At 45.3% G+C, this 14,460-nt stretch overlaps 1 protein-coding gene across 3 annotated transcripts in view; it reads right to left on the bottom strand.

Moving 5' to 3' along the window:
* Positions 1 to 2,664: 2,664 nt before the first annotated feature.
* The window catches only part of ILDR2 (immunoglobulin like domain containing receptor 2), a 47,031-nt gene continuing 35,235 nt past the window's right edge, over positions 2,665 to 14,460 (bottom strand). For all 3 annotated transcript variants that reach the window (XM_006262268.4, XM_059720601.1, XM_059720600.1), the window contains 4 exons: positions 10,087 to 10,200; positions 7,657 to 7,867; positions 6,371 to 7,034; positions 2,665 to 5,028 (listed from right to left, as the gene is read on the bottom strand). In XM_006262268.4, coding sequence (XP_006262330.1) covers positions 4,993 to 5,028; positions 6,371 to 7,034; positions 7,657 to 7,867; positions 10,087 to 10,200 — 1,025 coding nt within the window. In that variant the 3' untranslated portion in view covers positions 2,665 to 4,992. The remainder of the gene's footprint in view (positions 5,029 to 6,370; positions 7,035 to 7,656; positions 7,868 to 10,086; positions 10,201 to 14,460) is intronic.

The raw sequence follows: 14,460 nt of genomic DNA, 5'->3' as shown, positions 1-14,460 counted from the left end.
GTAAAGCTGGGCCAGAGCTAACCGGATAAGGTTCAACACTGAGAAATGCAAGGTGCTATACTTTCAGAAGAATAATCAAAAAACACAAAAGGAAATGGGTAATACCTGGCTGGATGGTAGCACTATTGGGAAGGATCTAGAATTTGTAGATCAGTGCAAGTCTGCAGTGCAATGCAGTTGCACAACAGTTATATGTGGTTTGGGGATGTATCAATAGAAGCATTAGATGCCAGACAAGGGAGATGTTAGTGCTTCTCTACTCGCCATTGGTTAGGCCTCATCTAGAGCATCATGTGCAGTTTTGGGTGACAAAAATGATAAAGGGCTTAAACAAGTCATAAGTTGCACATTTGAAGTAAATAGGCATGTTCAACTTGCAGAAAAGGTGCTTAAGAGGGGACATGATAACAGTCCAAATATCTGAAGGGCTGCCATAAAGAAAAGGGAAAACATCTTCTCTCTCTTGCTGAAGAGAGTAGGACATAGACCAGTGGCTTGAAGTTGCAGCAAAGTAGGTTTAGACTGGCTATTAGGAAAACCTTTTTCACTGTGTAAAAGAGTGAGACAGTGAAATAGGCTGCCTAGGGAAGTTGTAGGATCTCCCTCACTGGAAGTATTAAAAAAGAGGTAGGAAAAGTATTGGTCAGGAATGATCTAAGAGTAGCTATGTGTAGTGGGTTGTTACTCCTTCAGTCAGGCCAAGGAGCCAGCCTTCCCCCTTTTCTACCTCAAACTAACCAGAATAACAAAACATCAACAAACCCTTCCCCACTGCCTCTCTTATCCAGGCCAAGGCCTTCATCTTAATGCTTCAATAATGCCTTTCTTCTCAGCTTCCCTTCTCCCCAGCATCATCTCCTTGGGAGCTTTTAACTTCCCCTAAGACCAGCCAATCATCCCCATCAGCTGGCCCAGAGCTCCTAGGCAGGCAGGCTATTACCTACTAACCCCCTGAAGCTGGGATCTAGCCTGAGCCAATCACCTTGTTACACTGTGCCTATGCTCTACAGTGGGTATTTCCCATGCTTCTGGGCTTTGATGGTTGCCACTTGGGGCCAGAAAGAATTATTTTCCCCTCCTGCTGCTACATGTTTCAAGGGAGGAGAGGGGGAAGGTATTTTGCCTTTCTCAGAGGCATTGAGGGTTGCTTGCAACCAAGGTTGGGGTGTGCCAATGCTCCTACAGGGGCTTAAGCACAGGCATTCCTGGCTAGACGGTCTTTCTTCTCCACTCACAGTCAGACTGATTGCCATATTTGGGGTCAGGAAGGAATTTTACCTCATTGTCCAATTGATGCAGACCACAGGGGGTTTGGCCCTCCTTGGATCTCTCCATTGTATTTTAACAACCAGCACAGCAGCAGGACATTGCCTACCATTGTTCCCTATTTTGCCCGTGGCAGGTTAGGGTATTAGGACTTGTGGTTGTGTCAGGGCTGACTTCGTAGTTTTCTTAATAGGTTAAACAAGGTATTTGTATAGGATCATTTGGATAGGGATGATCCTGCCTCTTGGGGATTGGAGTACTAGATGACTGCTGAAGGTCACTTCCAGCCCTACTTCTCTATGATTCTTCTGGTGTCTCTTCTTATTTATTTCATGCTGTGATGCTTCATTTTGGAGCTTTAAAGTGTCTGTGTCCTTGATGTACGTCAGACACTCTCATCCTGTATGGAAACAATTTTAATTTTATGCCAGCCATAAAATCAACGACTGGAGAATTTTATTGTTTTCGATTCCTGTCACTCTCAGACTGAGTGCAATAATCAGGACTACTTGTTTTCCAAGGCTGGTCATTCTGCAGATGTTTTGAGAGACAAAGTGGAAAAACACTTGTCATTTTTTCCTTCTCTGAAACACGCAAATCTTCACAGCCACTATTTCAGGCCATGGGTGTCAGCATCAGTCTGCAGGTATTCTGGAACACTGGATTCTTGTAGCTATAGAAACCAAAGCTCCACCCTGTCAATATCCAGTTTATAAACTAGCTTGTTTGGGGCCAGCTGCAGGGATCCCTCCCCTGGGAAGAACATGCCAGTGTATAGCTAGCTGCTTGTCACCAAGGGTATATAACTTGATTGGCATGTAGACAGAAGTGGAACTCAGATTCTGAAACGGGATGCAACTGAGAGCTCACTGGCATGGAGGGTGTGGAGACCAGAGCTCTCAAGAGTGGAAAGCTCACTCTGTGCATGCTGTACAGTCAAAGGAGAGTGCAACCCACACCACCCCAGATCTTTCCCTGTACAGATGGCATTAATCATCCAGGCCAAGGGGCTGAAGTATCAAAGATCTGAAAGATTCTAGGCTGTGAGTAGAATAGGATGGGCTGTGCTGGCTACTGATTTGGTTTCAGGGTACTGAGGGACAATCTTTTCCTGAGGCTAGAAATTTGTCATGTAGGAGTATGTGTCTTAGCACCACCGGTCCTACCTAGTGTGCTTCTGGGTAAACTCATCTTGATCAGGTACTCCACCAAGCTAACTTCCTACTCTTTTGCCTCTTTTAAGTTTCAGATAAAATGTATGACAGTATGTGTGGAGAGCCGCTTACATTGGGAAGATAAAAGTGTGATATTCTAAACCTACTAAATCCTTGTCCTTGCAACTTTCCGTAGGTGGTGATTAAATGTCCTGAAATATCAGCACAGAGCGAGTACAACAAATCCATTTAAACAGTCAAAAGTATGTTGGTTTTAATGCACGAGATTACACTCAGAGGGTTGAATCAAATAAACCAGAGTTTTGATGTCAGGGGAAGGTAAAACTGCATTCCAATCTCTAGAGTACTTTTGGAAATACAGGTGTCCACAGGATTTTAAAAGCCTGTCTCTCCTCCCTCCTGACATGGTACTGGCTGCTAAAGCACTTTCAGGTTACCACCCATAATGACCTCTGGGACTGTCAGAAAGGACACAGTGAGATGAGCAACTTTGACCTTCTAGCCCTTATTTAATATGCACGAGTGTAGGAAGATCAAATGCTGTTGGGGGGGGGGGGTTTCTGGGAATATATACTAAAGAGGAGCAGAGGAGGAAATACTTTTTTTTTTACATTTATTCTAACAAGAACACAGAACAAATCCAGCTGGACAGTGTGTGCTTGCACAGTGATCTCTTTCTTGCCAGGGCAGACCTCAAACTGGGATTTACAAAAATACTATCAATACAAGGACCTGGGAGGAAGGAGAACAGATCTGTTTCCTGGCACATAGTCCACAGCCCCCATTTCCAGCTATGGCAAAAAGTAGCAGCAACATCAGATCCCTGGAGACTGACCTCCATTGCTCTCAGTGAAGCATGGGGCAGAAATGGGGGGGGAGGCGATTAAGTATATAGCAAGAAAAGTGCAAATCCAAAAGTAAGTCTGTAAGTCGCAAGGAACTGTGACTACGTTAACAGACAGACACTGACAGTCAGTCTGTCTGAGGTCCAGTCTTTCACCAGTGCCCAAAATAGGGATTGTTAATGAGGGTTTAGCAACAGATTTAAGGCCAGACACCTCAATAGCTTCTGAGGTAAAAAGAAGGCTGTGCATCACAAGCTCCCCATCCTGCTGATGTGAGGTGCCATTCATTTCTACCGCAGCACATGGCAAGATACTGGACCTTAAAATCATATCCTGATCTCCATCTTACTTTTTCCCTCCACAAGAATTCCATTATGATTTTGGCGAGTAATGACTGCATTTTAGCCCTGAAAGCAGGAATGTCATGCTTCCAGATAGCGTGAAGTGCTCGCTTCTAAATTCAGCTGTTCCTCAGACATAAGCCACAAAAATCATGTCAAGACTGAAGTGAATGAAATGATAGTAACTGGAAAGAGGGTCGTGTTTAAAGCACGTGTTTCATCCAAATATTCTTTTGTTCAGGATTGTTTCACTGTTGCTGTACTGGATGTCCTGGAACCTGACCAGGAGGAAATAATGCTGATCTTATAGAAGTAAGACCCATGGCTTCTATTTCTTAGCATAATTTTCTTGTTCTTCCTTCTTTCAAACAAAAGACCCCTACCCAGGGGGATATGATGAAACTGCAAGCAGACCACTGACAGAGATGGAGCTCTGGTTAGGATACAATCAAGCAGATAACCCAGCTGAAGCTTTATATGGTCATAGCTCAGCTGCAAGGAAACACAAACTCATTGCAACAAACAGTGATGGGGGTGGGGCACCAAGTTATGCTCTCATTACAATAAAATTTACTTGGATCCACTTTCAAAACAGTACATTGATTTCACTTGCAGCTCCTGTCACTGAATGAATAGGAAGAAAAATATCAAACAAATCAACCACATTTGTTTCTCCCCCTGCTCAGCCCTTACCACGGTTCACACACACACCATTAAAATCAGTGTTTTCCTAGATAATTCCCAAGAGGTGCATATTCCCTTTCACAATTTTCAGGGAACAGGGACCTTGTCATCTTTAGGTCACCTGCAGCTGTTAGAATTATACCCTCTGTCAGCTTGGGGGAAGGGGAGATAGTCCCCAGCTCTTGGCATGACACAGCAAAGGCTCTGAGTGTGAGAGGTACAGAGAGAACTTCTCTCTAAATACAGGACAGAGAAAACAGTGAAGGAGAGTGACAACCTGCTCTTAACATGGGATAGGGCATTCTGGGTAAGAGACCCAAAGACAACCCTGCTTGCAGTTCAGACCTTTTGGGATAAGAAGTATTGACACAGCTGCCTTCCAGTGTGGGACAGAGAGGACTCTGGGGACGAGAATACCAAACAGAGCCCTGTCCTTATTTATTTTCCTGGCAGACTCCTCCAGGGTCATTGGGGTGGGTGCTGTTGGTTCTCAGTGGGGTGAGTGCTGCTAGTCGGAGTCCATCTCTAAAGAAGGCTTCTGCTCCCCTGACGAAACACACAACTGAAACAGTGTCCACAGCTGGTGGCTGCAAAGGTTCCTTGTGGCTCATAGCTGTGTATCTCGTCCCTGCAGCCAGCTCATGGTATCCAGTCCATCAACACAACTCTTCCATGGTAGCATCAAACCACAAGGGACATCCTGGTCGGAAAATCATTCTGAAGGAAAGACAGAGGAAAATGAAACCATCCAAACATGAGTTAAACAAGGAGAGAGGTGTAGCTTTGGCAGGACCTGCACAACACGGTGAATGGCATTCATATCGCCACTGTGCACTGAAGGTGCTTGCTGCCAGGGGTGAGAGCAGGGCAACCTGCATTATGCTGCAGCTGCCATTTGCATCTCAATTCTCTCTCCTGTGTGCGCACAAGTTCACTCTCTCTCTAACAAAGCTCACTGGCATTAACCATGCCACCTCAGCTGCAGGGCATATCTCCCAAAACAGATTTGGGAAAGGTTGGGGGGCAGTCAACACTTCCAACCCAATGAAAGATTTCATAACTCCTACTAACAGATAGACTGAGAGATTTACCACCACCCCATCTCAGGTGATCATTTAGCATGCACATATGCATGTGTATTTGCATGCGCATACACACACACACCAGTCCATATGCAGACCTTTACCTTAGCATCTTGTTACACATTCTGTTTCCTCTCTTTATGCCTCAGCCCACAAAAATGGGGACCCTTAACTCTCATTTAATATTGGCATGGCCTGCAATTTTACTGAATCCTCTCCCTACTATAATCCTACTGACCCATACAGCAACAATCCCAAGCTTTTTAGACCCCTGAAAATGCTCACTATGTCTCATTGACCCCATCTGATCCTCAAACTCTTGACTGCAAAGGATGAAAACCTATGTAATCCACAGATGACTTACCACGGCTTGGTGCAGACCACTGGCTGGGAACCACTGCCCTAGCTAGTGTCCTGTCTCCACCTACACAAGTATGATTACCCTAGGTCAAGGGTATCAAACATATCAGATGTGCCAGCCAAATGAGTGGTGTGGGGCCGGTCCACAGGCCAGATCAGGCTCACAGACCAGGCCCACATGCCATGGACAGCATACGCACTGTGTGCAGGCCAGTCTGGGCTGTGCCACATGTTGCGTGTGGGTCCAGTCCAAGACCCAGGGGCAGCACTATGGTCTGGACAATAGCACTCCACAGGCTGTATCTGGCCTGTAGGCCATATCTTTGACACCACTCCTCTGGGCCCATAGAACTACTCTTTCCTCCCACCCTACTCCAGCATGACTGGCTAGAGCTCAGAGCTGTCAATCCCTGCCTTCCTACAGTGTGATCGCCTTAAGGGACCACCTTCTGATGCATTCCCTCACAGGTTATCCCCTACCTGGCATTTCCCCACCATGATGCCAAACTCCATCCCTTTCCTGGGGATCCCCCTTGGCCCCAGGCTCTAGATAGAATCCCCTGCCTGGTAATCCCTGCTCAGCCTATTTGGACCAGGAACGTCAGACATGGCCTCACTGTTTTCTTGGGCTCCTTTTTCCTCTTCTTGTCTGAGGCATTGAGGTAGGCCTGGTCCCTGCTCCTGTATGAAGGGCCCCGGCTCAGCTCCCTCTCACTGTATGGGGGCAGGGTGTCCTCTCCTTCTTCCTGCTGTGGTGGCTGTTGCTGTTGCCCTGCTTTGTAGGTGGATGGTGGTGACCAGGCATAGTATGTTCCCCCCCTCTGGCTGGGCTGCGAGCTCAGCTTTGAGGGAGTCTCGCTGTGTTCACCACTCTCATCATAGCTCCGTGACTTCCTCTCCAGGACGCTGCTGAGGTAGGAGTGGTCGTACTTCTGGCTCCCTCCAGGCGTCCGGCTCACCAGCCTAGGCAGGTGCTTCTCGTCATGAGCCCGTCTCCTGGGTGGGCTGTAAGACCAGCCTCGATCCGAGTCTGTCAATGGCTCTCGGTTCCCCCTACGCTTGCTGTAGTACTCCTCTGAGGTAGTGTCCTGGTGCTGCACTGCTCCACCTCGCCCCCCTCGGGACTCCGACCTCTCAAAGCGCCGGGACTCCTGGCCGTCTGTCCGCCGGGTGCGCTGGCTGTAGGATTCTGCGAAGGCCGCGAGCTCATCCATGGAGACAGCTGGTACTCCCACAGAGAAGCTCTTCCTCGACAGCATTTCCGATTTCGATTTCTGCTGGCTGCAGGAGAGAGAAGAAAACATTAGATGCAGCATGTAACCTCCTACTGGGGCTAAGAGGAAGAAACGTTATTCTCTTGCACTGCAGCGACTTTTAAGTGAATAATGTGTCGTGCACCACATTTATAGCTCATCTGGGGAGAGGTATCCCAATGTTGCCCTTGAGATATAAAGAACTGAGGTGCTGATACTGCGGGGAAATTCCCAGGGTATGAGGGTGTGAATTATACTGTACTCTAGGGACCAGCAGGCAAGGCCCTTGGACCAGGACTGGGAGTGGTTTCTGTTCATGTGCACTGGGCATTTATTGCACTCACAGTAAAGAGGCAGTGCAATTCCTAGAAGTCCCACCATGCCAGGAGAACAGCAGATGGATTTCCTGGCCTTATAAATTACTATCAAATATTTAACATCAAGTTCTCTCACACACAGAAAGGGGAAGGTGTTTGGTTTCACCCAGGAGGATCAGCTTATCAGAGCTGTGAGAACCAGATCAATCCTTGGCCTGTGTCCCCTCTGTTTTGCAAGGCAGACACAGAACCAAAGGAAGTTCCAGTGTCTCAGACCTTTCTTCCTTCCCCTTTTCCTGGCTAGGTCACCGGCCTCTTAAGCACAGCACTCACCTGTGCCGGAAGCTGTCCCTCTCCTCCCTGTAATCGGAGACAGCCTGTGACCTCGAGGTGCCACCCCCACCGATCACCCCTGCCCAGTACTCTGCATCACCATCCAGGTCCCCTGCCGGAGGAAGTGGCTTCCTTCGCACCTGGCGGTAAGGCTGACAGAAATTCAAGTCCTCCTCGTGCAGGGAGCTGAGCTCAGAGATGGTGTTGTTATCTGCAGGAAACCAGGCAGACACACAGATGCACATCACAGATGGGACAAGTGTCTGAGAAGACAGTGAGATCATGGTGGGGCTGAAAGAAGCTAAACCTCCCTACCATAACAAACAGAATCAGTCTCCAAGCCCTCTCTCAAAGTCCCTGCCTACTCCCTTTCTCCTCAGCATGTGGATCCTAATGGAATATGGATCGTGTCTCAGAACAATTTGGAGAATGCCCCTAGCGTTGGGTCCTCGCCCATCTCCACCCTGACTGGGTGTTCTGCTTTGTATAACTGGAGTGCAACACCCCCTCCCTGCCCCCTCTCCCTCCCCTGTGTGAGACAAGAGTGGCTCTAGACTTGGTCTGACCAGTCAAGCTAAAGAAAAATCAGCCCCCTCAAAAATGATTTGGACTCTCCCTTCCACCTCCAGTCTGCTGAATGGCTGTCAATCTCCACTCCGTCAGGAGCAATGACATCTGGATTCCTGACATTCCAATCTGGAGACGGTCTTTTTATAGTAGATCTTGTGGGTGGAAATGGCAACATGCTTAGTTCTGATGACTGTTTTAGAACGATATGTAATTTTTTAGTTTCTCCTAATCTGCACAAAGCTGTGATTAATGCCATTCCCTCAACCCTTACCTCCACTGATTGAGTCACGTCTGTGACTGTCAGGTTCTAAATTCATCCCTGTACAAATGCCTGCAGGTTGGACAAGCTCAGTGCATATGCTAATAATAAAAGCTAGAGGGTTGTTTTTTTTTTAAATATCATCTGTGCCGAATACCTTGGAATGCCAGGACTCCTCATGGCATTGGGTCAGAGGAGTCATTGCAAGGCCTTTTGTCTTTCTTGGCTTTTTCACACGCAATATTGAGGGGTCTGGGTTGTATTTATTCATTTTTAATGTAGGCTGATGCTTTGCGCCAGCCTGTCTGAATCCTGGGTTGGCGAGTGCAGCCTCAAATATGGGAGAAGCCATGTATCTCACCAGCCAAATGAAATCCTGGAAACTAAAACTAAAGGCCTCCCTCTTAATGAAGCAGGCCCATAAAACCCAGCGCGCAACACATTGCAGAGGACAAAGAATGAACAGAGAGAGGCAGAAGCACAGCTCACTAGGAATCTAGGAAACGATGGATGCCACCAGTGGAACCCAGGCTAGATGCTTGTCATACCCACCAACTGAAGTCTTCTGGACATAGAAAAGGTTTGGCATAGGGAGCTGAGTTGCAAGCTTCACCCATACCCCACATACATTGCCCTACCAATATACCACAATCCCAACCTGGAAAGATCATTTCTGAGGGCTTGCTGCTGCCACTCATATTCATAGGTTAAGGGTAACGTTTACAAAAAGGAAGTCTGTAGGTTGGCAAATAAAGAATTAAAGTTCCACAAATAATCTTAGTTCTGAACCTCCATCCTCAGCCTCTTCACAACCAACCCCGTCACCTGTGATAGTTCCACTGCCATGGCATGATGCTAGCAATATGAATGCAACCCCCCACCTGTCAGACAGTAAATGCTAATACACAAGCTGCTTCTGACATGTCCCAGATGGCCCAGGGTCCCCAATCGTCTCCAGAGAGACAGCAAGAATGAATGACTCCTGACAGATTCAGAAAGCATCATACCATCTCATGTCCATTCTATTTGCAAAGCAGCACTCAGTCCAAACTACATTTCCCAAGGCTGTAGCACACAACAATATATAGTTATTTTACAGCATGGTGACTCTGTGCCTTCAGGAAATAATATAGGTCTGTAACAAATCCCTTATAGTGAGACATGGTCTCAGACTCACATCTCCAGTTGCATCCTATCTATGAGAATGGGCCTGGATCTCCAGTTGCATCCTAGACATGAGAATGGGCCCAGATTTAAAAAAAAAAAGAAAAGAAAAAGAAAAAAGGTGGCAAAAGTTGGGGACATAATGCCTTATCTAGACACTTGAATAAAAGGCTAATTTTTCAAATGCTTTGAATATCCAGAAGCTTCCATTGACTTCAGCGAGCGCTGGTAGGTAAGCACTAGCAGCAGTTCTGAAAATCAGGCCTCACTTTTAGTGGCTAAAATGGACTTAGCTGAAATCTAGGAATCCTACGTTTGGGAAAAGTGGAGCCAGCAGCTCTGAGATCAAGTTGTTCGCAGAATCTAAATCATGAATTTCTAGTGCCTATTAATGTAGTTTCATCTCTGAGAAGAGTCAAACAATGCCTATTTCTCACATCGCTCTCGCATCCTCCTAGCTGGGTCAAACTGAGCCAGTTCTTTCTCAACGTAGTACAGCACCTTCATGGAGTCCCTCTCCTTGTCGGCCTGGATCCTGTACCCCTTGCGGACTGTGGGGAGAAGAAAAAAGCACTCAGAAGACAGACCTTGTGAGCAACAAAGAGACTTTTAACTTAGACAACCCAATTTCTGTAGCTGTACACAAGCTCTTTGAAAGCACAGGAGTCAGTCACACTGTCTTTGCCTCAACAGAAATGAAAAGCATCTTCATATGAGGCTGAGCGGTTTGCTGCTTATAAAGTCTGCAGCAGAAGCAAAATGTGTTTAGAAGAGACAAGAAGGTACAACAACAAAATGCACCAACAAAATATCACTGAGACAAGGTTAATCTAACCACCCAGGCTCTCACAAGAAAAAAAGGAACAGACTTCCCATAGCTCTAGAGGCCTCCTAATAGTTGCAAGCCCTCAGGGGACTGATCATGGCAGAACTCACTTCTGCCATATCCAATACTCCACTCACAGAAAGGCCAGTGGGATTAGCTTCTAAGCAGCTCTGACCTGGCCTGGAGCCAGATGAGAGTGGTCAGGGAGCTGCCAGTGGCTCTCAACAGCTTTCTCCCACTGTTCCTTGCAAGTTCTACACATATAGGCTGGAAAATATGTCCCAATGTGTCAGAAGTTTGAGAAAAAATGACTGCATATAGAATTCAATGATGAGTTAATAGGAGGATCTTATAACTGGGCTGATCTTTGCAACTGGGTTCCTCTAAAACTGCTTGCTGCTGCGTTCTGTACTTACTGTATCTTGTACAAAATACAGTGCTGAGTTATATATAGTAAGCAGCTGGCTCCCAGCTACTTCACAAACAGGGGGAGTGTTATCACTTTGCTTTTTGGGGCATACAGCCTCCTTTTCCATCTGAACAACTCCTTGGCTCTGTCTCCTCTCTGTCCCCTGTGGATTTCTGCAAGAAATCCCCACACTCTTGCAGAAATGAGCATGGAGACCATAACTGAGAGGCATTTGTACAGAACACATTGTAAGGAGGGATTTTTGTGCACTTCCTCTCCTCCTTATGAACTCAGCATCTGAAGAATTACAATACCCAGGTCTTCAAAGAGTCTGAAGAATACAAATCCAACACCCATCCTGGCAAGGGAAATGCTCAAGGAAATAAGAAGAGGTTTGACCAGTCTGAAAAGTTTGGTAATCTAGCACTAGAACTGAGCAGGGCATTTGGTTTGGATTTACCATACTCTCTCATTGGTTGTGCACCCAACAGACAGTGTGTACACATCCATCTATATTATGATTTTAAACAGCATTGGATTAAAAGCTTTATTGTATTACCTGATGTGGTGATTTTTATTCTAAGGCATATTGCTCAACATGCACAAGCTGGATTTAGCTTTATTTGGCAAAGAGATTCCAAGTCACTTTCTACCCTAAACTGAAGTCCAGTGTCACTGTGTATTGGTAAATAGTAGGCAAATCCCATTTTAAAAATAGTTACAGTGGCAGCAGGTGGATTGATTCCCATAATTACTCTGTGAAGTGCTTTGGGATGACAGCATGTTACTGTCCATTTGTAAAGTACAGAACTCTAAATATTAAATTATGATCTTTTGTAAAGTAAATAACTAAATATTAAATTATGCTCTTGTGCATGTAGTACAGGTAATTAGATGCTTAAGAAGTAACAGGACTCTTTAAAATACCATTTTCAGTTTGCCACTAAAACACTCTGTAGCTCAGCCAATGGAAGTTTAGAATTCTGCTGCTTTATTGTGCTCTATTATCACAATAAAGTGTGCATTTAATGACTCTAAACGAATACAGTAATTTACAGAATTCACAAGAGATGCTCCCCCTGCGTTCCAGGGCTTTTTTGTTACATCTTTCTAAGTGGATTTAGTTCTGGGAAAAGGGGTTAGATTGACAGCTCTAGAAATTGAAGCCTTCTGTTGAACTGACATAACAGGTACAACTGAAGCAAGTTTTCCAACTCTGCCCTACCACTGGGCCTGAATTCTGGAGTGAAAAGTGTCAGCAAAGGAGCCAATTATTGATGCTTTTTCTGACATGTCTATGAACCCCAGCTTTACCTTTTTTGTGTTGTGACAGGGTTGACTATGTAGTTATGCTAAGAGATTAGACAATGGATCTGTACGGGATGGTTTGGATAGGGATGATCCTACCTCAGATAGGGGGTTGGACTAGAAGACCTCTGGAGGTCCCTTCCAGCCCTACTACTCTAGGATTTTATGAAGTGGGTGAAACCCACCACCTTATGTCCCTCATTTCGGAATGACACCAAGTCATTGATGACCTTTGTAAAATTCAAACTGGGGGTTTCCAGGCTCCATCTTACATTGCACTTCCCAGAGCCATTACTCATTCTGTAGTTGTGCCAAATATCAATTTGGGTAATATCTATAGCTCCTCAAATTGATAAGAAATTAGCCAGCCTTAATAAATTTCTTGCTTGACTTACTACAGCACTTTAAAAGGGAAATTAATTTTCTGGCTAACTCTGTAAACATCCAGAAATTAATACTGGAATTATGTCTGTTAAGATGTTCAGGAGAAACACAGACAATATTTTTCATTCCAGCTAGTTTCTATGAGTCTGACTCAGCAAATTGTACTTCAAACATGCCAAGTCCTCCACTTAACGACTCTTTTATTGGGGCTTTTGCACAGTCCCAAAGTACTAAAGCCTCATATAAATCCTTTTTTGTAAAGTCTATTTCTGTACCAACTTTAAAGATAGGGAAACTAAGGCACAAGGAAGTTCAAGTTAAGAAGCTTACCCAAGATCACACACCAAATCAACAGGAATATACCCTTTCCCTGCCCACTTGGGGCAGTATGAAGAATTCAGTCTTGCTCTGTTCTGAGTGATAGTATGGGCTACTGGTTACAGAATAAGATGAGGTATCTTTCTTCGATCCCATTCCTTATTCAATTGCTGGCTCACTGTGTCACCTGGAACAACCAGTTTAACTTTTCCATCCCTCAGTCTGTTTGTCTGCAAAATGGGATATGGTATCATTCTACCCTGTAGGTCTCTTTTCTTTAACCTCTTCTAAACCTGCAAGCTCTTTGGGGAAGATGCCATCTTTTGCCCCTGTGTTTGCACAGCCCCTACCACAAGCAGGTCCTGATCAATGACTAGGCACTGTTGCAAGACAAGTTATAATATCAATAATTAATCGTAATAATAATAGACCTTCTACTGTCCTCCATCATACATGTGCAAAATCTTTGAAATCAAGTAGGGGCTTAAAAGTAAAGAGCTTTTTTGTTCACCTTTAAAATGTTTCCAGCTGGCAATTTTTAAGCAGGCACTTGTACCATGTCAAAGAGCTGGAGTCTCATAAAGCTCTAATTTTTTTGAAGAGGCTGGGAGAGGGCTGAAAACCAGTTGCTCTGTCACAAGAGTGTGCAGTGAAACTTTTGAAAGCATGCATTGACTTTTTTGGATGAAGGCTCTGCTCCCTGACTCTTAAGCAACCCCCGGTGCACCCAGGGCCACTGCCCATGACCAGTGCTGCATTCTACATTCAGTAACATTTTACAGGAAAAATTATTAGGTCTGAGCTGGTGCCCAATGTGTTCTGACAATGACTTTTTAATGGGAATGTTTCTGCTTTGGGTCGGTGTCTGATTTATTTCTAATTCTAAGCTCTGTGCTCTAGCTGTTTTTGTCAGTGATGAAACTATGCTTCATCAGCTCATTTTATGTTTTGATTTGGGCAGAGAAATGTACAGGTTATTGAAGGTGACATTTCTGATGGTTCCAAAAAGGTATGTACACTGATAAGGGGAAAAAGCGGTAGAGGTCTATTAAGAAATCTGTATCCCTGCGTGAACTGGTTAATTGCCTTTTCAGTGGCGTCATTATAATATGACATCATGATAACATTTAACATTTGATAAGTGCTGCTTACAATCCTCCTCCCCAAATGCATCCTGCAGTTTTAAATGACAACAGGCCTCTTTTCCATGTGTCATCCTAAATTGCCATGTAGTGTTGCAGTGTGCTGAGAAGCAGCTGCTGTGCTGTTTTCCAGAGGTGACTCTCAGTAGTGGGTGAAGCAGCTCTAAGCTTTGTAGAATAGACACAATACAGAGATGCTATAAACTTGATGCTGATCCAGTCCCAGATCTAATTTCAAGCTCATGACCCTCGTCTTAAAAGTCCTGCATGACCTGAGAACTGACTATATCAGAATTCCTGTTGCTGTGCTCTCCATCCTGTAAACTACATTCTGGGAGATGGGAGCTGATAAATGCTAGACTCTCGGGTGTGGAGGCAAGAGGCTGGGTCTGCGCATGTATGTCTGTATACATGGCTAAGGGAA

This window comes from Alligator mississippiensis, chromosome 1 (assembly GCF_030867095.1).
Source record: "Alligator mississippiensis isolate rAllMis1 chromosome 1, rAllMis1, whole genome shotgun sequence".
Classification (NCBI taxonomy): Eukaryota; Metazoa; Chordata; order Crocodylia; family Alligatoridae; genus Alligator; species Alligator mississippiensis.
The sequence above is the reverse complement of the archived record's forward strand: the minus strand, read 5'-3'. Positions and strand labels throughout refer to the sequence as shown.